The 27613-nt window shown below is 44.8% G+C and overlaps 1 protein-coding gene across 1 annotated transcript in view; it reads right to left on the reverse strand.

Annotated features, from left to right (window-relative positions):
* Positions 1-23452: 23452 nt before the first annotated feature.
* Positions 23453-27613, reverse strand: part of RAD51D (RAD51 paralog D) — a 14683-nt gene continuing 10522 nt past the window's right edge. The window contains exons 7-10 of the mRNA XM_065898019.1: positions 26435-26525; positions 26240-26310; positions 23709-23873; positions 23453-23536 (exon numbers count right to left, since the gene is read on the reverse strand). Of these exons, the coding sequence (XP_065754091.1) occupies positions 23453-23536; positions 23709-23873; positions 26240-26310; positions 26435-26525 (411 nt within the window). The remainder of the gene's footprint in view (positions 23537-23708; positions 23874-26239; positions 26311-26434; positions 26526-27613) is intronic.

Below are 27613 nucleotides of genomic sequence, written 5' to 3' on the forward strand. Positions count from 1 at the left end.
CCACCGCAGTGAGAAGCCCACGTACTGCAACGAAGAGTAGCCCCCGCTCGCTGCAACTAGAGAAATCCCGCGTGCAGCAACGAAGACCCAAAGCAGCCAAAAAATAAAAAATAAAATTAATTAAAAAAACAAAACAAAAACAAACCAAAAAAAAAAAGAAGAAAGGTAGCCAACATCAAGGGTACTGCCTACCTCAGGCACAATGAAATACTAGATTAGTAAATGTCAGGAACTGAAAAAGTAACAAGCCCACTTTGAAGGAAAAGGAAGACTCCAAAGCTGACAGGACACAGCCTGATGACCTGATGACAAGATTGGGAGAAAGGAAGTCAGCGACGTGACTAAACTGCTATCTTGGGCAGTTCACTTTAGAAACCTGGCAACGGAAATCTTGGAACCATTCGACGGGTGTGATTTTCTATACAAAGCTATTTCTTCATTTTTCCCCCTGTGCTGCTAATACAGAAGAAGGGCAGGGAAAAGGCCCTTGTCATCAAACTCCATCACCTAAACAACTCCAAGAGCTTCATAATGAAGTAACTGGTAAGCTCATGTTCTATTCCCCAGTAGCCACCCTCTCAGAACAAAGATTCTGTAATTCAACTTTGAAGATTACCTTAATTCATAATTCTTATTTACTCTATAGCTCTGGATTTTTCTCTTCCCCAAATATACACACACATTCTCTCTCTCTCCCTCTCTCTCCCCCCTCCCCGCCCCCTTCTCTTTCTCTGTCTCTCCACCCTCATACTCATGCTCTGCCTCCAATAAGTCAAACTTCCTAAATTTTCACCCTGGTTTCCACTAAAAATGCCACAAGATTAAGTTACCTTCCTTCAGGTCCCCAAGTCTAGGGGGCCTTTGTTGACATGCGTTTCATCTTGATGGGTGATTTCTAGCCATGCAGATAAATTACCTGTTCACCTACAGTTAATCTTCAAACTGGCTTTTGTAGGCTATGGAAAATAAAAGGGTAAGACTGCACAGCTTGAATGTCCCATCAAGGTAATCAAAGTAATGGAAGAGGCAGAGAAGACAGAAGGAGAGATTTCAAAATAAAAACTGCGCTGTGCATTTCAGGAGCACTTAAGAAAACACTCCATCTGACTAAGCAGCCAGTGAGTAGACAAATACCCAAAGGACTGACTATACATTCTCTAAAGATTACTGTGCTCACAGTTCTTGCTTCCCTCAAGGCTTGCAAGAGATCACATCATAAAGTTAGACTTGCATTATTCATAATAGAGTGGATAGATCCCAACACCCAGAATTCTAAGGATTTACCTGCAAATAAAGGCATAACCTTATTTCAACCCAAACGCATGTAACTAGGAATAAAATACATATTGTTTGGGTCTTTCAATGGTATCTCTCTCGTCCCTTTTACAATAGAACAAAAAAGGGTTAGAGAAAGGAACCCAAAGTTTTGTTGCAGGCATTAAACACTTAAAAAAGAATCACAGGGAAAAATGCCCACAATATATTATCCATTAAAAAAAAAAAAAAAAAAAGCAGTACAGAACAGCAGGTGGAGAATACAGAATAGCAGGTGGAGAACACACACATACACACACACACACACACACACATAGCACACACAGAACATATACATACATATGTATATATACAGAGAGAAAGATACAAAACATATAGTCAAAAAGTCTAGAACCACTTAACAGTGTTACTTTTGGTACGGGTGGAGGTTTACTTTCTGCTTTATATATACACTTTTGTGCTATTTTAGTATTTAAATGAGGAGTATAAGCTAATTAACATTACCAGAAATAAAGTACCTAAGATCACCTGACAAAGAAAATGAAACAGAACAATTTGAACAAGTTCTTAGGGCCATTCTGAGCCAAATTTTCAGCATATTTAAGGCTATATTCACTGAGGCAAACATAAGAATCAACCAGAATTCAGTGTTGGGACAGCATTGTTGGTTCGTTTTTCGTCATTCTGAGCCAGAAGCAGTACTGTGCTATGTCCTGCCAGGTTAGGGGGAGACTGAGTCTCGTGCTCATGTCCTCACTTCCCCCTGGTTAGTCCTGGTTAGTCTTCTCTCTCTCAGGGACACCAGGGCAGGGGATTAAAAAGCAGGTCAACAGACCACTGAACACTGTAAAGAGAAAGAGCCACATGAAGGGCTAATCACGACTCAAAAATCTTTGCTCTTTGTCAGTCAAGTCAGTTTTACAAGTAGTCTGATGAACTTAAAAAACAGATATGCTACTTATTAGAAAAGTTAAAAAAGGGGGACGATACCAAATGCTGATGAGGATGCAGAGAAACTGGATCTCATACACTGCTGGTGGGACAGACTGTAAAATGGTACAGAGCTTGGGAAAATAGTTTGGTGGTTTCTTTAAGAAACTAAAGATACACATACTGTAAGACTGAGCAATTGCATTCCTGGGCACTTAACCCAGAGAAATTAAAACTTGTATCTACACAAATACCTGTACATAAATGTTCATAATGGCTTTATCTGTAACAGCCCCAAACTGAAAACAACCAAAATGCCCTACAATAGGTAAATGGTTAAAAAACTGTGATACAGACACTTCCCTGGTGCCACAGTGGTGAAGACTCTGCACTACCAATGCAGGGGGCCTAGGTTCGATCCCTGGTCAGGGAACTAGATCCCACATGCATGCAACAACTAAGAGTTCACATGCCACAACTAAGGAGCCCGTGAGCTGCAACTAAGGAGCCTGCCTGTCTCAACGAAGACCCAGCACAACCTAATTAATTAATTAAATAATTAAATTTAAAAACCTGTGGTACATCCAAGGCATAGAAAACAAACTTATAGTTAACAAAGGGGAAAGGGGATGGGGGAGAGATAAATTAGGAGTTTGGGATTAGCAGATACAAACTACAAAATATAAAATAGATAAACAACAGGTCCTACTGTATAGTACAAGAAACTATATTCAAGACTTCCTTGGTGGCGCAGTGGTTAAGAATCCGCCTGCCAATGCAGGGGACACAGGTTCAAGCCCTGGTCCGGGAAGATCCCACATGCCGTGGAGCAACTAAGCGCATGTGCCACAACTACTGAGCCTGTGCTCTAGAGCCCTCGAGCCACAACTACTAAGCCCGCGTGCCACAACTACTGAAGCCCACGCACCTAGAACCCGTGCTCTGCAACAAGAGAAGCCACTGCAATGAGAAGCCTGTGCACCGCAACGAAGAGTAGCCCCTGCTCGCTGCAACTAGAGAAAGCCTGCCCGCAGCAGTGAACACCCAATGCAGCCAAAAATTAATTAATTAATTAATTAATTTTTAAAAAAAGAAACTATATTCAATATCTTGCCATGAACAATAATGGAAAAGACTATGAAAAAGTATATATACGAATCACTTTACTGTACACTAGGAACTAATACAACATTGTAAATCAACTATACTTCAATTAAAAAAACAACTGTGATACATCCATCCATACTATTTATTCTATTTAGTAATAAAAAGCATTATTAAATACATTACTAAATACATCTTGGATGCAGGGCATCATGCTAAGTGAAAAATGCCAACCTCAGAAGGCCACATGTTGTTATGATTCTATTTCCATAACATTTCAAAAAGGACAAAATTATACAGATAGAGAACAGATTACTGGGTGACAAGGATTGGTTGGGGGGAAAGGGATGTATGTGATAATAAATGTGCAATTACAATTACTCATTCAACTGTCCAACCACTATGGAGAATTAAGGAAGGTGAACTGTTTGTAAGGCAAAGCACATTTCATATTATTCTGCCATCCCTACTATGCCAGAAAAAAAAAAAAAAAGATTGTTTAAGCATGAGTCCGTTGCTGGCTCAACCACCTAAAATACATTTCAGGCAATACCTGTGCCCCATCTCTACCGGTGTTTTTATCTGAGCTCCCCCAGGGCTGCGAGCAATGAGCCAGGAGGCAGCAGAAGTAACCCATGCATAGTGAACTCTCACTGCAATTTAAGCTCAACATTCAGCCCAAAGTGTCCTGCTTGAAATCAAAAGCAGCTGAAAACTGCAGCGATCAGACACATAAATTGTGAAAGATGTGGTTACTGGCGTGGGGCACCTCACATGTGACAGGCTTCCTACTACAAACAGTTTTTCCTACAAAAGTCTCAGTAGCAGTCTCCAAATGTGAGGGAAAGGTTAGTGGAAAAAATTTAAATGATGCTTCCTTTGTGATTCTCCCAGCCAGGGCTCACATGTACTGAAAGCAGGTCACATGTCTCAGGCACAAAGTTTTAGTTTCTATACTTATCCGGGCTTCTTACTGAAAGTGGTCTACCACCATTTATTCCAGTATCACTTACAACATGAGGACCCTCGGGCCACCAACATCTACAGTATCCTACACAGGGGTCAATTTACTGGGAAGGCCTATTGAAAAACAGAAAGACACTCCAAAAAAAAATTTTTTTTTTTTTAACAGAAAACCCACCAATAAATTCTCCTCTAACCCAATGCTTCAGCTGTTTAGCCAAATGTGCTTTTGAGGGTGACTGGTTGATATAGCAAATACAATTACAATTTTAAAACATGGAATAAACTATAAAACAATCCTTCACGACTTCCCTGGTGGCGCAGTGGTTAAGAATCCACCTGCCAAGGCAGGGGACACAGGTTCCATCCCTGGTCTGGGGAGATCCCATATGCTGCGAAGCAGCTAAGCCCGTGTGCTGCAACTACTGAGCCCATGCACCTACAGCCCATGCTCCGCAACAAGAAAAGCCACCACAATGAGAAGCCCGCGCACCGTAAGGAAGAGTAGACCCCGCTTGCCACAACTAGAGAAAGCCCACACGCAGCAACAAAGACCTAATGCAGCCAAAAATTAAAAAAAAAAAGACAAAAACAAAAAATCCTTCAGTGCTAATGGAATTAAAACTAGTAAAGGAATAACGAAGACTGCTAATAACATTCTAAAATCACCTTCCACACAAGGAGGCCCATGTATAAAAGGATACTTTTAAGCCCACATTCTATGAAATAGAACCTATTTCTAAAGACTTACTCTGATAAGTAATCATAATTAGATGAGCTGATGGAGTGAGAGGCAGCTGGGGCCTGGTGGTTGGGAGCGGGTCTTTCCAGCCAGACTACTTGGGTTCAAACACTGTGTGGCCTTAGGCACATTTTCAACTTCTCTGTGCCGCATTTCCTGATCTGCGGAACACAGATACTGGTGCCTACATTTCACAGAATTGTTGGGAGGGGTTAAATGAGTTCATATAGCAAAATCCTTGGCACACAAAAAGCACACAATAACTACCGATAATTTTTATACAGGTAAAATAGGGTATAAAGAGAAGTACCATAAGGTTATAATGACCAAAGTCTTCTGTAGGCTGGCACACATGCTATTCTACTGAACAGTAACTAAGAAAGCAAGGCCCAGTCTCATCACACAGCCTCCCCACCCCTCCCTACCCCAGTTAGACAGATGGAGTTTGGGGGCTTCCCTGGTGGCGCAGGACCAGAGCCCGAACCCGCGTCCCCTGCATTGGCAGGCGGATTCTGCAATGCAGGGGACGCGGGTTCGGGCCCTGGTCTGGGAGGATCCCGCATGCCCGCGGAGCAACTGGGCCTGTGGCACCACAACTACTGAGCCTGTGCTCTGGAGCCGCGAGCCACAACTACTGAAGCCCATGCTCCGCAGCGAGAGAGGCCACCACAATGGGAAGCCCGCGCACCGCAACAAAGAGTAGCCCCTGCTCGCCTCAACTAGAGAGGGCCCACATGCAGCAACGAACACCCAACGCAGCCATAAATAAATAAATAATTAAAAAAAGAAAGAAAGAAAGATGGAGTTTGTTCTAGAGATGCTTAAAGAAAAAAGGCTTGACTTTACCTAGACACCTCTCTCCCATTTCTAGGTTTCCCAACTATTCAGCAACAACCATAGACATTTTGGAATCAGAAACACAAATTGTGTCCAAAAGTGTTAAACAATGCTTGTCCAAAGGCCCCAATACAGCTAATAGTTTAGACAGCTGTGCTAGGAGCCATAGAAGCTGCATTTTCTAACTAGTATTGCTTCTGAACAATTGAAACCTTCTCCAGAGCAAAGTCCAGACACAGGAAGCAGTGTTCCCCGCAAACATCCAAACAGTTTCATTATTGTTTAACCACCAAAATAAAAATAACAGCTCCAATAATCTATCAAGTTTGACATTTCATCCAACCAAGCAATTAAACCAGGACACAATGCATGCATGGAGAGATTTTTTTCCCCTGCTCCAAATCAACATTCATTTTGACATTATAGCCACACAAACTAGTAATGCTTGTTCCTAGATTACTTACAAAAGGCTTCTAAAAACCAAACACGCTGAAGTGTCTCAAAGAAACGGCACGTCAAATTTTATTTTGTCTCCCACCTTTAAGCATCTTTATTAACTGTAAGTAAAGTTACAGGCCAAGAAGTTGGAAACTCCCTTCTAATATTTAGTCAAAGGAGGTAAATACCCTCCTGATACAGGCACAAAATGCAAGGTCTATCAATATATTCTTAAATATATTAAAGGTAAGTATCCTCACCTCATCCTCAAGTATTAAAATCGTGGTTCTGATCTAGCAAATCACCAACCGACAGAACTTCTCTCTCCAAGTAGGGAGTTCTCAGTTGGTTGCCTCAATTACAGGTAGCCTAAGGAAGAAAATCAAGGACCTCTGATATCAAGTTCCTAAGACGTCCTCAGAACCACCTATAATAGAACAATGCTATTCAAAGTGTGCAGTCGCACACCCTCCATGGACATCCATGTCAAGGTAAAAAAAAATTCATAGTAGGTATGAACTGTGCATCCAAGTGCATGACTTCCTGGTAATTCATTTTTCTTGTACTTTACAAAAATATTAGTTGGCAATAGACTGAAAAAGCACTTTACACAGCTGGTCCTTCACCAGTTTCAGAAACACTAACTTTTCGTACAGTTGAATGCCAATTGTGTCACTTATTGTTCTGAAGGAATCAAAGCACCCTTGCCCTATCCTACAGCTTCTGATTTGAGGGCAATCAGAGAAACCAATAAGGAGGTACACCACGGTGTAACCTCATGGAAAGAGTACCCAATTAGACTCAAAAGACCTCACTGCTGGTCTGCAAGATCCAACTATCTTGGAGACGCTGGGTGAACTGGAGACTTTTTACTTCCCTGTGCCTTGAATTCCTCCTCTGCAGAATAAAAGCAGCCCCCTAACATCAGTATTTCTCAATATTATCATTTTTTTTTAATGTGTGGTTCCTTCTGACAGTATTACTTTCTCCAAGTGTGGTCTGCAGATAAGCTACATCAGAATCCCCAGCTTCATTCCCAAACACCCAGATTCTATAGGTCTGGGCTAGCAACCAGGAAACTGCAGTTTTTTACAAGCACCCGGGAGACTCTGATACACATGAAAATTTGAGATCTACTGCAATAATAATCTTAGTAATGCCTCTAGGGATTAAAAAAAAGTCACAATTTGTGTGTAAACCCCAATAAAGAAATTATTTTAGGTAAAAAGTATTTTTAAATCAGTATATTAAAACTTAAAGAAAACATTTCAATATGCTTTTATAATATTAGTAATATGTAACAACAAATTTCAATTTTTCCCCATTTAAAAAAATGATGTTTGGTTGGGAAGACCAAATGTGTATTAAAATACATGTAAACATTTACATGCTATGGCATCAAGAACTGTTTTTGGTTTTTTTTTTTAATTTATTTATTTTTGGCTGCATTGGGTTTTCGTTGCTGCGCGTGGGCTTTCTCTAGTTGCGGCCAGCGGGGGCTACTCTTCGTTGCAGTGCACGGGCTTCTCATTGCGGTGGCTTCTCTTGTTGCGGAGCACCGGCTCTAGGCTCATGGGCTTCAGTAGTTGTGGCACACAGGCTCAGTAGTTGTGGCTCGTGGGCTCTAGATCGCAGGCTCAGTAGTTGCAGCATGTGGGATCTTCCTGGACCAGGGCTTGAACCCATGTGCCCTGCATTGACAGGCGGATTCTTAACCACTGCGCCACCAGGGAAGTCCAAGAACTGCTTTCTTGACATGATATTCAGAACCCTTGAATTTTGTACCAGTCCCTCCCAAAGAAAACTAGTGGTTTAGTTTTATGTTTGTACTGTTTCTGAAAAGAGTTGAGGAGAAAGATTTCAAGCGGCTATTTGTGAGCGTTTCCACAAATAACAGTGCAGGTGTGGATAGCCGGTATCTCAAACACCAAGTTAGATGTAACTGTCAACATATTTTCACTTTTAATATTAGTTTTGGTAGTACAGGAGACATGGTGATATGCTACATTAAAAAGTTTAATCAAATAAATAAAATTTAGGAATCTGACGAAGATCATCTGGAGGTGAAACTGCAAAACTATCATATTTATGTCCCCCATTAATTGGTTGGTTCACTGTCACTACTCCTCAAGCAGCCGGTCTGCAACTATGTCAACAGTCCAAACAGTTGGGAAACACTGAAGTAGATCAATAGACGTGGGGGCGATGACTCAGAATCACCTGGAGTGCTGCGTCCAACCATATGGTGAGGGTGGTAGGGAAGGTGGAGTGCCCTCTGTCAAGCTCTCTGGGAACGTTTGACCCCTTTCCCCACCAGCTCTGCAGCAAACACTGGCTAAGGTAAACTTCAGCTCTGACACAGAATGACTATGCAGGTACTTCCATCAGCATATGACAAATGACCAAGAATGGCACCTGAATCTAGTCACGCCCAAAAAGTAAAAAGAGAGGTAGACAGAAGTGAGAGAACCAGAAGGCCTAAGAATTTTCCACTGCAGACTGGGCAACTCCCAGGCCCTGCAGCTATTCCTTCCTACCCCACACCCTGGCACAAAACTTTAACACCAAACTGCTCCTCTTCACCTCCATAAAATCCAAATTGCCCAAACCATGGCTACTGGTCTGCAAAATCAATTCCAAGACAATTCCACCCTCTTCCTGAGAACCATCCTTTACTAAGGATTCCTCAAACCGGCTGAACTTCGGCTGACCCACTCCCTCTAAAGTCCTGGAAAACACTCCATCCTCTTTCCCCAAATCAGAACGCTCCTTTTGTCCAGGATTTTGGAATAAAGGCTCATGCTCTAGTGGATCTTCTTCCACGCCATGAAGATAATAATTGAGCATGATCAACAGGGGGTATAATTCATTGGCTATGGACCCACTGACTCAAGACCCAGGAAAAGGTTGTAAAGTCAACAGAAGAAGATGAGGCATGGTTATTTCTCAAGCAGATATCTTAATCATTATGAAAGTTGAAAGGGGTGGGGGGAATTCACAGAAATTGCTGGAGGGAAAACAAGGTTTCCTATAGCATAAAAGATATTGATTCCATCACATTCCATGCATGTGATCAGAAATAAGAGTGGAAAGATTTTTCCAAGTAAATGAAAAGGGTAAAACAAGAAGGGGCGGGGTGGGAGAGGAGGCTGCTCCATTTACTTAAGAAAAGTTTTTCCAAGTGTTTTAACATAACCCAGCAGTTTCAAATAAACAATGGTGCTGATTACTAACGAATTACATTACCACTCAGAGGCCAGCAGAGGCTCCAGTTGGCCTAACTTCCTGTAAATTTCAGGATGACTAGGCAGCATTTCTTCAAAGTGGATCAAGGCAGTTAAAATGTTTCAGCAAATCAGACTCTGGCTCCAAGCAGTCTGATTGGATCAGCTGTCCCTAGGAGACCTGACCACTCCACAACCCAGAGATAATGAAACATTAAAACTGCATATAATAATTACAATATAATTGCATATAATAATTATATGCAATTCTAGAAAAGGCATGTGAATGTTAAACTAGGAGATGCAGGCTAAACCTATAGCATTGGAGGGGGCAGCTTTCAAAAGTCAAGTGACACTAGCTCAACAAAAATTGTGTAAAGTTCAAATTCAGCACATGGGTGGTAGCTGCTGAAAAAGGCTGCTGAGAGAGCCAGAAGGTTTTGCTTATCTTTTTACAGGAGAGGACAATGGAGAAATTACCAGACCAAGGTCACTTTCCCTTAAAAAAAAAAAAAAAAAAAAAAAGGTTAGCAGGCTTAACCGAGATTAAAAAAAAAACCTTCATAGGTCATAACTCCATGAAATCAGCAGCCTGGTGAGAATCTCTCCAAGAATCCTGTAAGAAATTAAGTGTGGATTAGAGTAATTAAGTGTAAAGTCTCCTTGAGAGTGACTTCTGTTCCTGAAGACTAGAGCCATTTCTGTGAAACACATCATAGAAAAATTGTGAAGAGGATTTGCCAGGCATCACAGACTTTCCACTTTCACATCAAGGTCTGCAAGCACTATGATCTAAAGAAGAACACAGCAGTGATTTGGGGAGGGAATTAAATAATACAGCTTATTTCAGAAAACCACTCCATTCTCTAGCCTTTGCAAAAGTTCTCATGCTCTCCTAATGGTAATATACTTAGGAGTTTCCAAAAATTACACACATTTCCTCAAAAGAGATATAGGAAAAAATATAATCACAGGGTAAAGGCCAAACATTGTCTCTTCTGAATGCTTCAACAGCCAATTATACATTGATTCTATAGAGAGAAAGAGACTATTAACAGGAAAGTTAAGTAAGACATGTTAAAAAATGTACCCTCGGGCCTAAGTCTGTTCAACTGACAGTAAAATCACCCCCTCAAAAAAGCAGTTTTATGCAAAATCTAGTGTTTTAATTTCCCAGCTTCCAAGAGAAATATATAAGGGGCAGAAATTAAACTAATTATGTCAGCAGCACAGTGAACAAAACTTTAATTGTATTTCACACTAGTTAGACATTTGCAGAACAATACAAAGGCCCTTAAGGGTAGAAACTTCTTTAGAATATAAATGATTCCCAATCAATATGACAAAAATTAGTCCATTTGGGCAATAAACAGATTCACGGTTTACATGGAAAAATTCAGCCAACATCCTAATTCAATATAAAAAATTAACGCAGAGTATAAGAAGCAAATCTCTAAAATGGCTTTAAATCATTCCATGATTTACATATGTTGGATCATTAATAGGTCCTTTAAGCCAGTATTGTACTAATCAGCTTTTTTAGCATCCTGCCCACAAAAGAGCCTATTCATTTAGCTGGGAGACAGGTGTTAGCAACCAGCAACCTCTTTTAGCCTCAAGTTCCAGGGGCCTGGTCTGCGAATTACTACGGCCATGATTGGCAAGTCGAAAGGAAAGGCAGTTTAAAAGAGGGAAAGGGAGGAGAGAGGGAAAGAGAAACAAAAGAGCCCGAGAGGGGGGAAAGGAAGATGAGGAAAGAAAGGGCCGTCAGGTGCTACTTAGTGGGGCCACCCTCCAAGCCTGGTAGCCTGAGCTGAGCTCCCAGGCTACCGCGCAGATGCTTGAGGCAGAATTTGGATAAGGTCATTATTCCCGCAGACAGTAATTCTGGATATATGCCTACACTCCACTCATTCTAAAAAAATATTTTTTCAAGTGTCTATGACTCATTCCTCTTTCCCATATTCTGTAGTTCTTAACTTCAGTCCTCACTCTTTCATGCATTTTCTAAAAGAGCTGACCGAGTAGATATTCCTGGAAAGAGATAGAGAGAAGGCCAGATTTAGAAAGACATCTTAAGCCTACAGAATAAAAATCCTATGAGAAAGCGGGAGAAGAGAACGTTCACTGAGTTCTGTACAATGTACAAAGAAGAGATTTTATCTCTTTTCGTCCACAGAACAATGCTACCAGGTATGATTTTCATCTTGCAGATGAAGAAAATGAAGCCCACAGAGGTTAAGTAACATGTCTAAAGTAGCACAGCCAGGTGGTGGAGGAGCTGGGACTCAAAATCAGGTTTGTCTATTTCCTAAATTGTTACACTTTTCCCAAGTTTAATTCGTTAACTAACATATTTAATGCCCTGATTCTGCTTTAACTCAGAGGGTTCTGTACTTCAGCAATTTTTCTTCCATCCATGAACTCAGCAAAAGACCTGTGACTAAATTTTATTGCCTATTAAGCATCCATTATTTCCAATAAGCGTTTCAGCTACGTAGAAATGAAACATCTGGCAGGTTGGCTTTATTTTAAAATCCTACATACAGAGAATTCCCAGGCAGCTCTCCTATCCAACACTGATCAGAACTAGACTTGACTACCCATTCAGACCTCCAGTGGTTTCCACATTATCATTCATTTGTCCACTCAGGAAATAAAGGAAGCTACTTTCCCCAACCCTCCCTCATGACTCCAGGCAGATAATACAGCAGAGGGGGCCTCTCTGTAAAGTAATTTACATAAAAGTTATAAAAGCTCTTTGCTATCTGTCATGACTAGGAAATGGGCTATTCTAGCAAATCAAACATCCTGAATAACATAATGATACTTTTAAAGGGACTACCAATTTATAAATAATTTCAAAGCAATGCAACAGTGGCTCCTAAACCTGGCTGCAGATCAAAATCACTTGGGGAGCTTTTTGGAAGCAGATGCCCAGAGTGGTTTTTAAAATGTAGATTCTCGGCACTTCCCTGGTGGCCAAGTGGTTAAGAATCTGCCTGCCAATGCAGGGGACATGGGTTCGATCCCTGGTCCGGGAAGATCCCACAGGCCGTGCAGCAACTAAGCCCGTGAGCCGCAACTATTGAGCCTGTGCTCTAGGGCCCGCAAGCCACAACTACTGCACCCGCATGCCTAGAGCCTGTGCTCGGCAACAAGAGAAGCCACCGAAATGAGAAGACCGCGCACTGCAACGAAGAGTAGCCCCCGCTTGCCGCAACTAGAGAAAGCCCGCACGCAGCAACGAAGACCCAATGCAGCCAAAAATAAATTAATTAACTAAAATAAAATAAAATGTGGATTCTCAGTCATCACTTACCCACTCAAAAAAAAATCTCCAGGAGGTGGAACTGGGAAATCTGTATTTTTAAAGAACCTCAGTGACTCAGTTGGAAACTGCTAGGTACCAAATCTTTTAAGGAGTGTCTGGCTTTGGAGAACTCCTTGCAATAAAACTCACTGAAAAGACTAAAGCTGCACTGAATACAATGTGACCTTCTTTTTATGATTCAGGAGACTTCAGGATCTCCCAATGCCTCTGGTTCATCATTCACTACTAGTCACTAATCACTGTACTGGCAAAACCAGAAAGGAAGGAAAGGTTAAGAAGACTTCATATTGGTAAAAAGCTGGAAAAACCAGCTTTTGTTTTCCTATCAGATTTTTAAAGAGCTGGTTTCCCCCAGAAGAAACTCAGATTTTATGCTTGCCTCGAAAAAGGAAAATGTTTAAAAACAGGCAGATTCTCTTAACTGCTCCAATTCAGAACGTTAACAGGCCCAAATGTGTCAAAAATGTGGAATATTCAACCTGAACTACATAAAGCAGAGAAACTTCATGACAGTCTTAACGAAGATAAATGAGGATAATGGGTTTAAGCTAAGAATGGCATCATAGGATTAGATAAAACCACTGTCCTGACCATGGCAACTGATAAATCCTGGAAACTGGGAGAGCTGAGGTCTTTCAACACATAAGGCCGATGATTCCTACCTATCTAGGATGGCTTTCATGTGAGATATAACAGGATACCCTATTAAGAGTCCAACTAGTTTTAGGATTTTAAAACTCCAAATAATATAGTCACAAAACAAGAAAGTGACCACACCACCTCCCTATTGAAGCAGTGGGAAGTTGTGTGTTTGGATATGAAAAGACTGCCCTTCAAATAACCAGAATCTTTCTTACATAAACACCAGTCACTACTACCGATAAACAGTAACCAAACAAAAATAATAACCAGTATCATTACCAAACAATAATGATGAGGCAGCTCGCCCCGTGAGACCTCAGCAACAGCAATGTAAACTATGCATTCTCATTAAACTCTAAATTATAACTCAGCTCTGTATTGCAGGGGTTATGATTCAAGGTGCAGACGTTAAATCTTTCCTCCCCAAACATAAACACTATAGCCAGTACAAGTTTAATATAAAAGTCTCTAATCTACCTTTAAAACAATAGCAGTAATAAAGAATAAAAAACTATTTTAAGAATAAAAAATTAAGGTGGAATTAGTCCCGTTAACACTCCTTAGGTTTATGTAGGTGTTTTCAGAAAGTTCTAGGCACAGCACTCTTACAGATGGGTGTGACTGTATTAAACATCACAATGGACATGTAATTAGGGAAGAAACTGTGCCCTTTTTTGTTATTGTTGCCGTTTGTTCTGTCTTTTAAAATGCTGGTTACTGAATATGCTTTTCCCACTGCTATTTTAAGAGGCCTTAAAGAGGCATTCTTATTAGAGGGTGCTAAGCAGAGTTATTATCAACTGGCTTTTGGCCATGAGAAAGTTTTGAAAACAAATTAATTTCTAACCTCTTTGAGAATAGCTCTCTTTTAATGCAGGTCATTTTAGCAATTGGTTAAATTAAGTCAATTTAGAAGATTTACAATCCCCGATCCCAATGTAAACAGTTGGGATAACAGCTGTCTTCCTGATCAATATGAAAGTTTTTAGTGGGCTGATCTTCCAAACTAAATAGACATTAAAATGTGTGTGTGTGTGTGTCCTAGGTTGCATGGAAATTTGCTTCATGCACAATCAAGTTATCTGTTAGCCCTGCCAACAGGGCTAACAGCAACCGTCATAGACAATCTTCAAACTTAAGAAAATAACACTTCTAAATAAACTGTAATTTATGACTTGTACCCTGAAGTCCAGAATTATTAGGAAATATGCCATGATGTTTCAGAAATGCTTGCCATCATCTATGACGTCAAGCTGCAACCGTCATAGACAATCTTCAAACTTAAGAAAATAACACTTCTAAATAAACTGTAATTTATGACTTGTACCCTGAAGTCCAGAATTATTAGGAAATATGCCATGATGTTTCAGAAATGCTTGCCATCATCTATTTCCTTGAACGTGAAAAAGAATGCAATCAGGAAAAAACGATAAAGACGTTGTCAAACCTGAAATCCCGTGAACTAGCTCCCAACCCTAGAATTCTGTACACAAACTCAGCCCAGCACCATGTCCCCTGCCTACTCCCATTCCTAGAAAAAGGTTCCAATAAGTGGCAGCCTTGGCCGCACCTCAGTAACTTGAACTATCACCAGGAAAACCACAACTGCTCCCCAAACAGTTGCACCAACAGGGGTGACAGGAAGTCTCTGTCCTCCAAACCACCTGTAACAGGGATGGGCAAGGAACTTACTTTCTGAGAAGGCCACATGCACCTGGGGATGTTTGTTCATTACGTTAACAGTGGCCTTTAGCCAGGGTGCAAAGTGGCAGTTGTGGGTAAAGCCCTATTTCCAAGCTAACAATAATTCTTCCCTGGGGTAGACAGGGAGGAGCATGGTACACTCTTCCTTGATTACACAAGCAGCTTTTTCTCCTAGAACAAATGACAGACCAACAAAAAAGGAGAAAATATGCTGCTGTTTCTATCTTCTGCCAGCCTGAAATCAAGCTCTGAGCAGACGTCTGCGACGCTCTGGTTCCCCAGGTCTAGCATACTTCCCCAAGCCTAGTCAAATGTTTCATGGGCAGCCAGCTGCACAGAGGCCCCATGTCCCTCTCCGTCTTAGCCACTGGCGACCTCACACACATCACCTCAAATGAACAGAGGACAACTCCCAAAAGAGAGAACAGTGGACCCTGGGCGGGGCGGAGGTGGGGGGGAGAGGAAAACCACATCCCCAAACTTCTCCATCAAGCCTCCAAACTCCAGCCTCCACCTTCCTCCAGCACGCCCGCAGGGCTCCTGCACTAGGAAGCTGGGTCAAGCTAGTTCCTTAAAATGCAGACGCAGGCCGCCGCGTACCTGACTCGGTTTCCTATGCTGTAAAGCGGCATCTTTCCCCCCACGAGCCAACTGAACGTGCCGATCTGTAGGGCGTTTGGAAATATTTGAGAACACACGTCTCCCGTTACTGCCCCCACAGGTGAAATGCTTCCTTTGAGGGGACTTTTAATGGGACAGGTGCGGGCTACCTTGAATGCGCAGACTTCCAGCGAGGCAGGGCGTCCCCCATCCCCTGTAGGCAAGGAGAGTCTCAGGCCGCGCCCCGCACAGAGGAGGCGCCCCCGGACAACAGCCTGGCGAGACCCGAGGCCGAGCAGCGCCCCCGACTCCGGCCTCCCCCGGGACCCCACCCCAGGCCCGGCGCTCCCGGAGCCAAGCTCGCCGCCGCCGCCTCCTCCTCCTCACCTGCCGCGGCCGCCTGCCCCGCCCGCACCTGAGAGGGGAGGGGTGGGGAGGGGCCGGATCCGGGCCGCGGACGCCTCAGGCAGGGGGGCTGCGGGCTGAGCCGCGCCGGCGTCTCCGGGGCTGAGGGGTACCCGGGGGCGGTCGCGACATCCTCACAGCCGGCCCCAGGAAGTAGGCCCCCCCTACCCATCCCCGGCCTCCCGGCCCGGTCGCTCCCGCCCCTCGCGCGGCCCCGCCCCCCCCTCGGGAGCGCGCCTCCGCTCCTGCCGCTCCCGAGCCACCATAGAGACGGGGGAGCCGCGCGGCGGGCTAGAGCGCGGCCACCGCGCGCGCCCCCTGGCGGAGCCCAGTCGCGGGAGGCGGAGACCTCCGAGTCTGAGACCGGGCCAGGCGTCGGTACACTGGTGTGAGGGCGTCCGCGGCTCCTCGTTGCCTTGGTTACCGAACTCTGCACGAGGTGCTGAAGGGTCCAGATCCGTGGTGCAGATTGGTGACACTGAGCGAGTCCCATAACATCTCAGAACTCGTTTCAAAATAAAAGTTTCAAAGTTGCCTCACTTTCATATCCCATTGTTCCTCACAACAGTGGCTCTCAGCAGGTGATGGTCCCCAAAATTACCATGAAAGAAGCCCAGGCCCACCAGAGTTCACTAGCTTATTCAAAGTCCCATAGTTAGAAAGTATTAGAAGCCAGATCTGGAGGACATCAAAACCCACGTTTGTCCCATTCACTTAACGGCACCTCCCTCTCCAGCATTTCCCAGTCTAAGCCCCCAGAGTTAGCTAGTTTCACCTTAAGAAAGTGAGGAAACTGCTAAGAGGAAGGCCCTGGTAGAATGAAGATGATTGTGTGGAGGAGCCCACCCAGCCATTCATCAGCTAGCTGTGTACCTTTCAGCTAGCTGTGTATCTTATTTCTAAAAGGTCTTTGTGACCTGTGATTAAGGCACATCATTCCCCACCCAGTCTCTCCTTCTCTTGATGTTAATTATTATCATAGAAAGTTAATAGGTCCAGAGCAAGGGATGGGGGGAGGCCCAGAGATGTCTTTTTGTAAGCTTAGTTCTTAAGCTGAGTGCTCAGTTCCGAAAGGGAGTGCACTTAAGCCACTGATTGGCCTAATAATTGGTGTCAGAATTCATGATATCCTTGTGGATTTTTTCTTGGCCCTCTGGTATATATTACAGCTAAATCATTGGAACGCTGCTAAATAATGTGCATGTCGCTGAAGCGAGGAGGGCTCAGAGCTGCATTTACCCACACTCCTTTCTCCACCTTTAGTATTATCACCATCACTATTTTTCATCTTTATCGTGCCCTTCCACAGAGGCACTCAATAACGTACCCATTGTGCAAGTAATCTGAAATCCTTTTCCGCAAGCAATAGTATTTAGTACTAATAAAACACTAGTTTGTCTACCAAGTGACATATTTATAGGAGCTGTTTACGTTGATGTATTTTTATTATTTCTACTCATTTGCTAAGTACTTTCCAATACATATTTATGAAGCACATGCCTTTCCCCAAACAGCAGTGAAAAAGTAAATCATATTTCTTTTATTAGTAGCAGCGTGGCTTGTAAGTCCTAGAGCCCTGATTTTTGTTACTTTTGGCAAGAGCATGAAAAATTAATGGTGACTGAGTACCTACTATGTGTCAGACTCCGTGAAAGGCACTTTACATAAATTATCTGTTTAATTCCCCTGAGGCATATATTTTACCAATAAGGAAAAGGTAATTCCCCTGCAACATACATTTTACCAACAAGACAAAGACATTACCTTGTCCAAGTAATTCAGCCAGAAAGGACCCAGTAGGGTTTTGAACCTAGATTTTCCCCTGATTCCAAAATCCCAAATCATCATTCTACTTCACCAGCTCTTAAATTCTCCGGACCTAATAAATTTTGCAAAATATAAAGTATTCCTTTCTGAGAGAGGTTGTATAGGTTAACCCAGAATGGAACAGGAAGTGATAAACGGACACAGGATGCTAACCCCAATTTTTCTATCAGAGGTTATTCTCCGAGGGAATTATTCCCTAAGAAATCAGTGGTAGGGTGTTTCAATACATGGCTGGGTAAGTATTTGGTGTTTTACATAAGCTATATGACCCTAAAGCAATTCTATGCAATAGGTATTATTTTCCCCATTTCCCAGTGGCTGAAACTAAGGCTTAAAGAAGTTAATTCATCCAATGACATACAGTAAGTATCAGAGCTAAGACCAAGTTAGATGAGATGAAAATCTTGCTCCTTGACTTTGTACACTTTTCAGCATACGCCCATTGTCTTCTGGAAAAACCCAGGCTTATATTGAGACTATTACAGCCAGAAACTAAAGATGCAGCAAAGAGCTAGGATTCAAAGCCTACTCATGGATTCAAGCTTGTGCAGCAGCTGAAGTGCACTTGTACAGCTCTGGGATGCATGGACCTTCCACTGGCTGGGAGAGAGAATTCTACACATATCAAATGGAATGGCCAGTACCTGGCCTCCCTCTCCAGGATAGATAGGAAACACACTGAGGTCCTTACCTTCATAAAAGGTAACTACAGGGAACCTACATCTTACTTAATGATAAAATACTGGAAACAGGGCTTCCCTGGTGGCACAGTGGTTGAGAGTCCGCCTGCTGATACAGGGGACACGGGTTCGTGTCCCGGTCCGGGAAGATCCCACATGCCGCGGAGCAGCTGGGCCCGTGAACCATGGCCTCTGAGCCTGCACGTCCGGAGCCTGTGCTCCGCAACGGGAGAGGCCGCAGCAGTGAGAGGCCCGCATACCGCAAAAAAAATATATATATATACTGGAAACAGCTCACTAAAATCAGGAACAAGACAAGGAGGATGGCTATTGTTGCTTCTATTCAACTTAGCACCGGAAGTTAGTCTAGCCAGTGAAATAAGACAGGAAAACATGAGAGAAACATCTTTTTGAGGGTAAGCTTGGATGAATAATCTACCTAGCTCTAATTTAAACTCCAAGCATCACAGAGCCTTCTCCAATGCCCATCCCCAGCAACTGGACAGTTTTAACTCTCCCCAGTGCAACTCCATGCCAGAGCACAGTAAAACCTAGTTGGGATGTGCATCTAAATCCCTTACCTCCTGGGACGTCCCCCCACCCCCCACCCCCCTGCCACAGTCCAGTGGTTAAGACTCCGCGCTTCCACTGCAGGGGGACGCGGGTTTGATCCCTGGTCGGGGAACTAAGATGCTGCATGCCGTGCCAAAAAATAAAATAAAATAAATCACTTACCTCCTGCTGGCTCCCATCTCAGGCACACACAGACACTGTTGTTTTTCATTCAGCTTTATTTTCCCCCAAACCTCCGGTTCACCTTATTATCAACAATATCTCCCTTCTTTGAGTGTTTGTCATTCCCTCCTAACTTCCCTACGGGAAATCGGAAAGAGCTGAGAAAGTAGGTCTCTGATCCAGCTTTTACGGTGAACAAAGATAAAAAGAGGTTGGGATGGGTAACCAAGTTGCTATCGGGGCAAAATACAAAGAAAAATTTAACTGAAACATTCACATAGTCACAGCCGAAGGCAGCATAAGGATGGAAAGAAGTAGGGTTTGGAATCAGACAGATTCAAGTTTGGATCTGGTGCTGCTCACTTATTAGCTTTATGTCCATAACCTCACTGAACTCCCATTTACTGTCTAGAAGATGGAAGGCTTTCTGTAGGTCTAAACGAGATGGGGACAAAGGGCCTAAGCACATGTGAGCCTTGATACACTTGCCTCCTGGACTTTGGCAGATACTAGTGGTTGCCCACCCAATGTCCAACTCCTCCACGCACACTCCCTCCTTTCTAGTAGCATCCCCGTTTTCTTTTTTTTTTAAATAAATTTATTCATTTTTATTTTTGGCTGCGTTGGGTCTTCATTGCTGTGCGCAGGCTTTCTCTAGTTGCAGCAAGCAGGGGCTACTCTTCGTTGCAGTGAGCAGGCTTCTCATTGCAGTGGCTTCTCTTGTCACGGAGCACGGGCTCTAGGCACACAGGCTCAGTAGTTGTGGCTCGTGGGCCCTAGAGCACAGGCTCAGTCGTTGTGGCGCACAGGCTTTGTTGCTCAGCGGCATGTGGGATCTTCCCGGATCAGGGCTCGAACCCGTGTCCCCTGCATTGGCAGGAGGATTCTTAACCACTGTGTCACCAGGGAAGCCCAGAATGACTGCTTTGATGAGAATGAGCTTAAAGACAAAACCAACACAAAAGGAGAGCAGAGCAGAAAGATGGAAAGGTCCTACGCCATTTGATGAGCCGCCAAATGAGCCAACCTTGGACGTCGTGTTACTAGAGATAACAAATGTTATTGTTTAAGCCTCTTTCAGCCAGGTTTCATTACTTGCAGTGGACAGCAGCCACAGTGATACATGGACCTTGAGCCTGAGAGTCTTTGGGAGTTCACGTGCCTAACAAAAGCCATGAAGTGCTAGCACATACATAGTAGGGACTCAACATTAACGTTGTGTAATATCAGACCAACGACATACAACAGTCCTCTGTAGAAGGATATGTAAAAAGACACTCTGGGGGGACCTCAATGACTAGATCATATGAAAAACATTCCTGCGTTTCTCCTCTGCCATCTTTAAACCCCACCCATTTGTATATCTAACAATTACCGAGCTCCCATACTGTGGAAAGAGCAAAAGAAAAATTAACGTGGGAGCCCTTCAAGGGGATCTTGGGCTCATGGGCAGACAATAAGACAAGTCTGAGTGGTACAGGAGGATTGTGATGTCTATCTAGACCCCAGCTGAGGCATAAAAAAGGGAGGATGTCTGGGTGGGTGTGCACCGACGCAGTCAGGGCTGGGCGGAGGCAGACATGTAAGCAAAGGGAGCAAAAGGCACATGCGCAGGAGGGCCAGCCTGGCCCTAGGCCTGTTAGGGAAGCCTCGCAGGGTGGCTGGCCTGGAGCGGAGTGTGTGGGCTCAGCGTGAGGATGAGGTGAAGCCCCGGTCTGAGAGCAAGGCCAAGGAGGAAGCGAGCTGTGAGGGGCAAAGTCCTGCAGAAATGTCACGGGGTGGTCTGCAGCAGCAATGAATGGAGCGCCTTCCTGTGGCCAGAGAGGCTACCTCGGTGAGGCTCTGTGGCTGGAAGAAGTCCCCACTGAGGACAGAACTGTGCCGATTGGAAACTAAAGGCAACATGGACACAGAGTCCTGGCTGAGGAATCGAGAGTCCTGGGTTCCAGCCCCTGTTCTGCCACTGGGACTGTCATTTCTCCTCTTTGGGCCTCAGTTTCCTTCTCTGTTAAATGACAAGATGGGGCCTATGATCTTTACAGCCCTCTCAAACCACACTACTGTAGGGTCCTGAGTCAAGGACCAAGCACGCAACACCACATATGGGACATATGGAAGATCTGCCTGGGGCAGAGATGGTAACCAGCCTCCACCTTGAACGCCAGTTCCAACTGACTGCTTGTGGATACCTGGAGTGCTGTGTGGAGAAAAACTAAAACTGCAAAGGACTCTGAGCTCTGCCAAAAAGAATGCCTGATTGATCGGTGATGTCTGCGTGGGCTCCGGATGCCCAAATGGTACAAGTGACAGGGACGTGCCAGTCCCAGCTTAACGTTTTGTTTCCTACTACGGTTGCAATTATGCGCCAAACACTCCTGGTGTAAGGATGCTGAAGATTCATTTCTCCTGGGAGCCTGTGAAAGCAGCAGCGCCAGGGTTCCTCCTCCAGTCTGCAGCTTACCGAGCCTGTCCTTACTCAGGCAGATACCCTCGGGCTGGTCTGCCACTTGTTCCCAGTCCTCCAGGCTTCTTGCTTTTATCCCTGCTGTGTTCATCACCTCTAAATGTCTTGTCTTCGGCCTGTAACTCTGACCTCTCTTCCTGCAGCCAAGCAACTAATTACATGACAGGCTCTCAAACCGAGAAAGGCAAACTTCCTTTAAAAATTGTGGTCAGTGGGGCTTCCCTGGTGGCGCAGTGGTTGAGAGTCCGCCTGCCGATGCAGGGGACACGGGTTTGTGCCCTGGTCTGGGAAGATCCCACATGCCGCAGAGCGGCTAGGCCTGTGAGCCATGGCCGCTGAGCCTGCGCGTCCAGAGCCTATGCTCTGCAACGGGAGAGGCCACAACAGCGAGAGGCCCACGTACCGCAAAAAAAAAAAAAAAAAAATTGTGGTCAGTGAACAATCCTGATCATTTCTCTCCTTTGTCTTTTATTTTCTCTTCCCTGGTGTCCTCCTCCCCGCCCAGCCAGAGTTATAGCTTGAAGAGGGATGGCCACAGTGCCCATAACAGACAGGGGGGTTATTTCATACACTAGGGCACTAGGCTGTGGTACAGCTGGCAGGAAGAGAGGGGTAATTATATTGCATGTTGGAGCCACTGGCAATGAATTTCTACATAAAGGACTAGATTTACCATGTATTATTTATGCCAGCATCAATTTTCCCAGCTGGCTCTACTTACTGTGCAAATTCTCCTCTATCTGTTTATGGGCAAGGCCATGGTTCAGCACCTCTGGTTACTCGACACTGTGGAGGGGCCCCACAGGGCCCCACGCACGTTAAACAAGCGGCTGGATTCACGGGGACCAGGTCACATCTTCCCTTCCTGTTAAATTATATTCCTGGGACTGCAGTGAGCTCCCAGTCTCACCTGGTCATAGTGATGCATGCAGGTTTGTGAAACCAAATGGGCAAGAGGGAAAGAGGAATAACCATTCTTTGGGGCCTCACTAGGGGAAACTGAAAAACCACCTTCTGGGGGGAAAATGGATGGCTCTGGGGCTCAGAGAATTTCCTCTGTATGCTTTTAATATCAGGACCTAGATAAAGAAGAGTTTTGCACTTACAAGGTTAATTCCACCCGGTAACTCAAAGAGAGAGTTAAAAGAAAGGGAGCCCCATCTTACAGATGGAAAAACAGAGGCAAAAAAACAAAAAGAAGAAGAAGGGAAGCAAAGTCAAGCTAGAGGCCTCAGACTCGGTCCCTGTGTTAGGATGGAGTGCAGTACGGCGATGCACAGGGTTATCTGTCCAGGCACCAGCATGCCTCTTCAGAGATGCCCAAGACACTGAACTCGGTGCCTGCTGGAAACATACGTGGTAGACACAAGGGAGGAAAACCTGGTACCGGCATGAATTTCTGGGTCCTTCCACAGTAGCATCCTCTCTAGCCAGTAACACTGTGTTTCCAGAGAGAGGAGCTAAGGACTAAGATGTCTGCCCAGCCCGAGAGCTTCTATGCAGCCACCATGTCCCATGGTGGGAGGGTTTGTCCCAATCAACAGCAAGTCACATGTGATCTCCCTGTAATGTTGGGCTCTGCACTGGAGTCCCCCAGGTCCCAATGTCCACCATCTCCTGGAAACCTGTTGGCTGGAACAAGACAGGAGGGGAAGGTGAGTTTTTCAGTTGAGCAGCCCAAGTGGGTAGCCTCTTTGGCTGCTGGGTCTCAGTATCCAGAAGTTCCTCGATGAGGAACTATCTGTGGGCACAGAAGCCACCCTCAAGGGCCCAGATCCCTGGCTTTCCCCTGGGGCTGGCTCACCAGACGGGGAGATTTGGTCAGACATGCCATGCGCCAGCTGCCTGATGCTCCTGCACCTTGGCCGGTGTCCAGGAGAAGCCGGGTGCTGGGCACAAAGCTCCAGGAGCGTCCCAGGGCAGGTTTGAGCTGCCCGCTGTCCCTGTCTCGGGTCATGTGATTGGTCACCTGCGGCAAAAAGAATCAAAGGCTTATAGATCTGTAATGCTGGTACAGAGGACATCTGCTCCTATGGCTTCATTTTCTAGATGGGAAAGCTGAGGCCTAGTACAAGGAAACAACTTCCCCAAGCTTCCATAACTTATCAACGGTCTGGCATCAGAACCCTGGACTCCTGACTTGTGCAGAGCTCTTGCCACTAAACCACAACGTCCCAGGCTTGATTCCAATAAATGGTAACGGGGCATGTGTCTGGGAAAAGCAGTGCTGTCCGCTTAGGCCCACTACAACCCCAACGCAACAATCAGGCATCCTGAGACTACGTGCACCCACCCCTTTGTGTCAGGGTGTGCATCTGTGTATATACGTGGGAGGGGTTTTGGAAGGCCGGTCAGCTCTGCTCTGCCCAGGCTAGTCTCAGGTAAGCAACGCCAACCTCAGTGCATCCTCTTGAGGTTAACCCCTGCTCCCCACCCTACCCCTGGGCAGAGGTGTGGTTTGTTCATCATTGAATCCCTGCTGCCTAAGCCAGAGCCTGGCACACAGCAGGTGCTCACATACATCCTACAGTCTGCAGAGGGAGGCCTTGGGACCCAGTATAAGAACAGAAGAAGGGACTTCCCTGGCGGTGCAGCGGTAAGGAATCCGCCTGCCAATGCAGGGGGACATGGGTTCACTCCCTGGTCCGGGAAGATGCCACATGCCGCGGAGCAACTAAGCCCAAGCGCCACAACTACTGAGCCTGTGCTCTAGGGCCCATAGGCCACAACTACTGAGCCCGCGTGCTGCAACTACTGAAGCCCACGTGCCTAAAGCCCATGCTCCACAGCAAGAGAAGCCCACACACCACATAAAAGAGCAGCCCCTGCTTGCTGCAACAGAGAAAGCTCACGCGCAGGAATGAAGACCCAACACAGCCAAAAAAAAAAAAAAGAACAAAAGAATAGAAGAACAAAGCCCCTTATGCTGCTGGTAGGTGCACAAAAACTATAACCTTCCCGGCAACTTGGCAATGTCATATCTAGACATTTAAAAATATGTTTGTCCCTGACTCACTGATTATACTTTTAGGAGTCTGAGGAAATATGAGATATGTAAAGAGATTTAGGTATAAGGATGCTCACTGTAGTGTTTCTTCTGTTTTTTTTTTTTAGATTTCAAAATTTCAACTGAATTTAATCTGCCTAACTCATAGCAAGGTGGCTACTTCAGGAGGAGTGATCATTTCAAGGATATTTCTCTCCATTCCAGGTTCACTGTAGTTTTAGTTAAAATAGAGAAGGGACTTCTTGGTGGTCCAGTGGTTAAGACTCTGTCCTTCCACTACAGGGGGTACAGGTTCGATTCCTGGTCAAGGAACTAAGATCCCACATGCCTCGTAGCACAGCCCAATAAATAAATAAATAAAATAAGATGGTGTAGTATAGTTGGCCCTTCGTATCTGCGGGTTCTGCATCCACAGATTCAACCAACTACAGCGCAAATCCACAGTCGGTTGAATCCACGGATGCAGAACCCACGGATAGGGAAGGCAAACTGTATTTACTGCCTGGTCCTTTAGAGGAAAGGTTTCCTCACCCCTGTAACACAGGTATTAAACAAAATAATACATAGCTGCTAAAACTGGCATTCTTAAAGAATCTATTAAAAGACATGGGAAATGGTGGTGTGTGTGTTTTTTTTTTTTTAACAAGATTACAGTTTAGTTGGAAAGTTGGTTAAAAGTATATGTATATATGCAGAGAAAAAAGACTCTATGGAGGTATATAAAACTATTAATATGGTTTCTGTGGATGTGGAGATCAATTACAAATTTGACTCATATTTAACTATTTTTTACCCTCTTTTATGAGAAGCATGCAGACTTTTAAAAAACTACTCCATAAGCAGAAAAAGTTACTTTAAAAGCCAAAAGATCCCTTTCTATGAAGCTCTGGAAAAGGCAAAACTATTGGGACAGAAACCAGATCAGTGGTTGTCTGGGGCTGGAGGATCTTTCTGGGGTGACAGAAATATTCTGTATCTTGATTGCGGTGGGGTAACAAGGCTGGAGATGACTGTATCAAACTTCAAACAAGGAGGAGGTTACTCTGTATGAATTATACCTCAATAAACCTGACTTAAAGAAAGTAAAAAGAAAAACAAGACTGTCCCTGATCCCTTGGCTATTTAAGGTCCGATCCCCTCCCAGTCTGGTGCTCTAGATGACCCAGGGAAGTTGGGCTATGGTCCTTTCCCAAAGGGCCACTTTGGGGGTTCAGAAGCTGCTCTTTAAGGGAAATAAAGAACTGTAACTGGAAAGAACATCTCCCCACTTGGTGAAGCCCAGGGACCAGAGGTAAGGCAAGGATGGCTAGCCAAGTCCACTTCCTCACCACCAGTGCCACGCTGAGGTCCCGGGCCAGAGTCTTCAGCTCTCGGGCCAGCTGCATCATCAAGGCCAAGCCTGGGGAAGAAAAAGCAGAGAGGGTGGGCAGCAGGGCATCGGGGACCAGGCCGGCCGGAGACAGGACTCCAGAACCGGGAGGCAAGATCAAGACCCCAACCCTGGGCTCTGCCACACCACTCACCTTCCCTCTGCTGACCTCCCAGAAGTGGGGCGACCACCGCAGTGACCGAGTCCACAACCACCACCTTCAGAGTCCCTGAAGAACTGGTCACCTGTGGGGTTGATGGGAAGCAGGCGCCATGAACCAGGTGGCCTCTAGGGGGCGACCACTACCAGACAAGCCTGCTCCTCTTCCAGAAACTGGTAAGAAATAACCTCCCCCACCCCAAATACAGCTGGGCATGTATGATGGAATTTCAGAAATGTCTTTTTTTTCCCACCCCCATTTGTATGTATAACAGATTTTACTGAAGAATTGGGTGGAAAGAGAGAGTTTAAATCACAGGACATCACAGATACCCTAAAATAATTAAATTTGAGAAATCCCTGCTCAGATCCTGTGGTCCCCTGGTCAGGAATTTTCTTAGTAGAATCTTTCTCCTTGTGGCCAGTCCCCCATCATCTTGTCAGGCTCTCTCTTCCCTCTCCTGCTTACGCCCCAAGTTCCTAACGTCCTTTGCTGAAGAGGTCAGTCTTCTCTTTACTTCAGTCTCTTTCCAGATTGTGCCTCTAGGGTCTAATCTTCCATATCTAAAAAGGTTCCAGGGGCTTCCTTCATGGTGCAGGGGTTAGGAATCTGCCTGCCGATGCAGGGGACATGGGTTTGAGCCCTGGTCCGGAAAAATCCCACATGCCGCAGAGCAAATAAGCCCGTGTGCCACAACTACTGAGCCTGCGAGCCACAACTACTGAGACCACGTGCCACAACTACTGAAGTCCACGTGCCTAGAGCCCGTTCTCCATGACAAGAGAAGCCACCGCAATGAGAAGCCTGTGCACCTCAATGAAGAGTAGCCCCCTCTCACCACAACTAGAGAAAGCCCATGCGCAGCAACAAAGACCCAACACAGCCAAAAAAAAAAAAAGTTTCCAAATATAGACTATATAGACAGCCACCTGCTAAAACCAGGAAACTAGGAAACATCCTCCTAGTTTCTTGGACCTAAAATGTTTCTTGTCCTTGAAGCTTCCCTTCTCTTCTCCCTTATTCCTTATATCGAACCCATTTGCCAATTCTGTTTCCATAACTGTTCTTTTTCATCTCATGTTGGCCAAGTCCTGGATATTCAGCTTATCTTGTCTGTCTTTTGCATGTCTCCCCCTTCACATCCCAGTTATTGACTCTTGGCCAGTCACTGGC

Source organism: Phocoena phocoena, chromosome 19 (assembly GCF_963924675.1).
Source record: "Phocoena phocoena chromosome 19, mPhoPho1.1, whole genome shotgun sequence".
Lineage (NCBI taxonomy): Eukaryota > Metazoa > Chordata > Mammalia > Artiodactyla > Phocoenidae > Phocoena > Phocoena phocoena.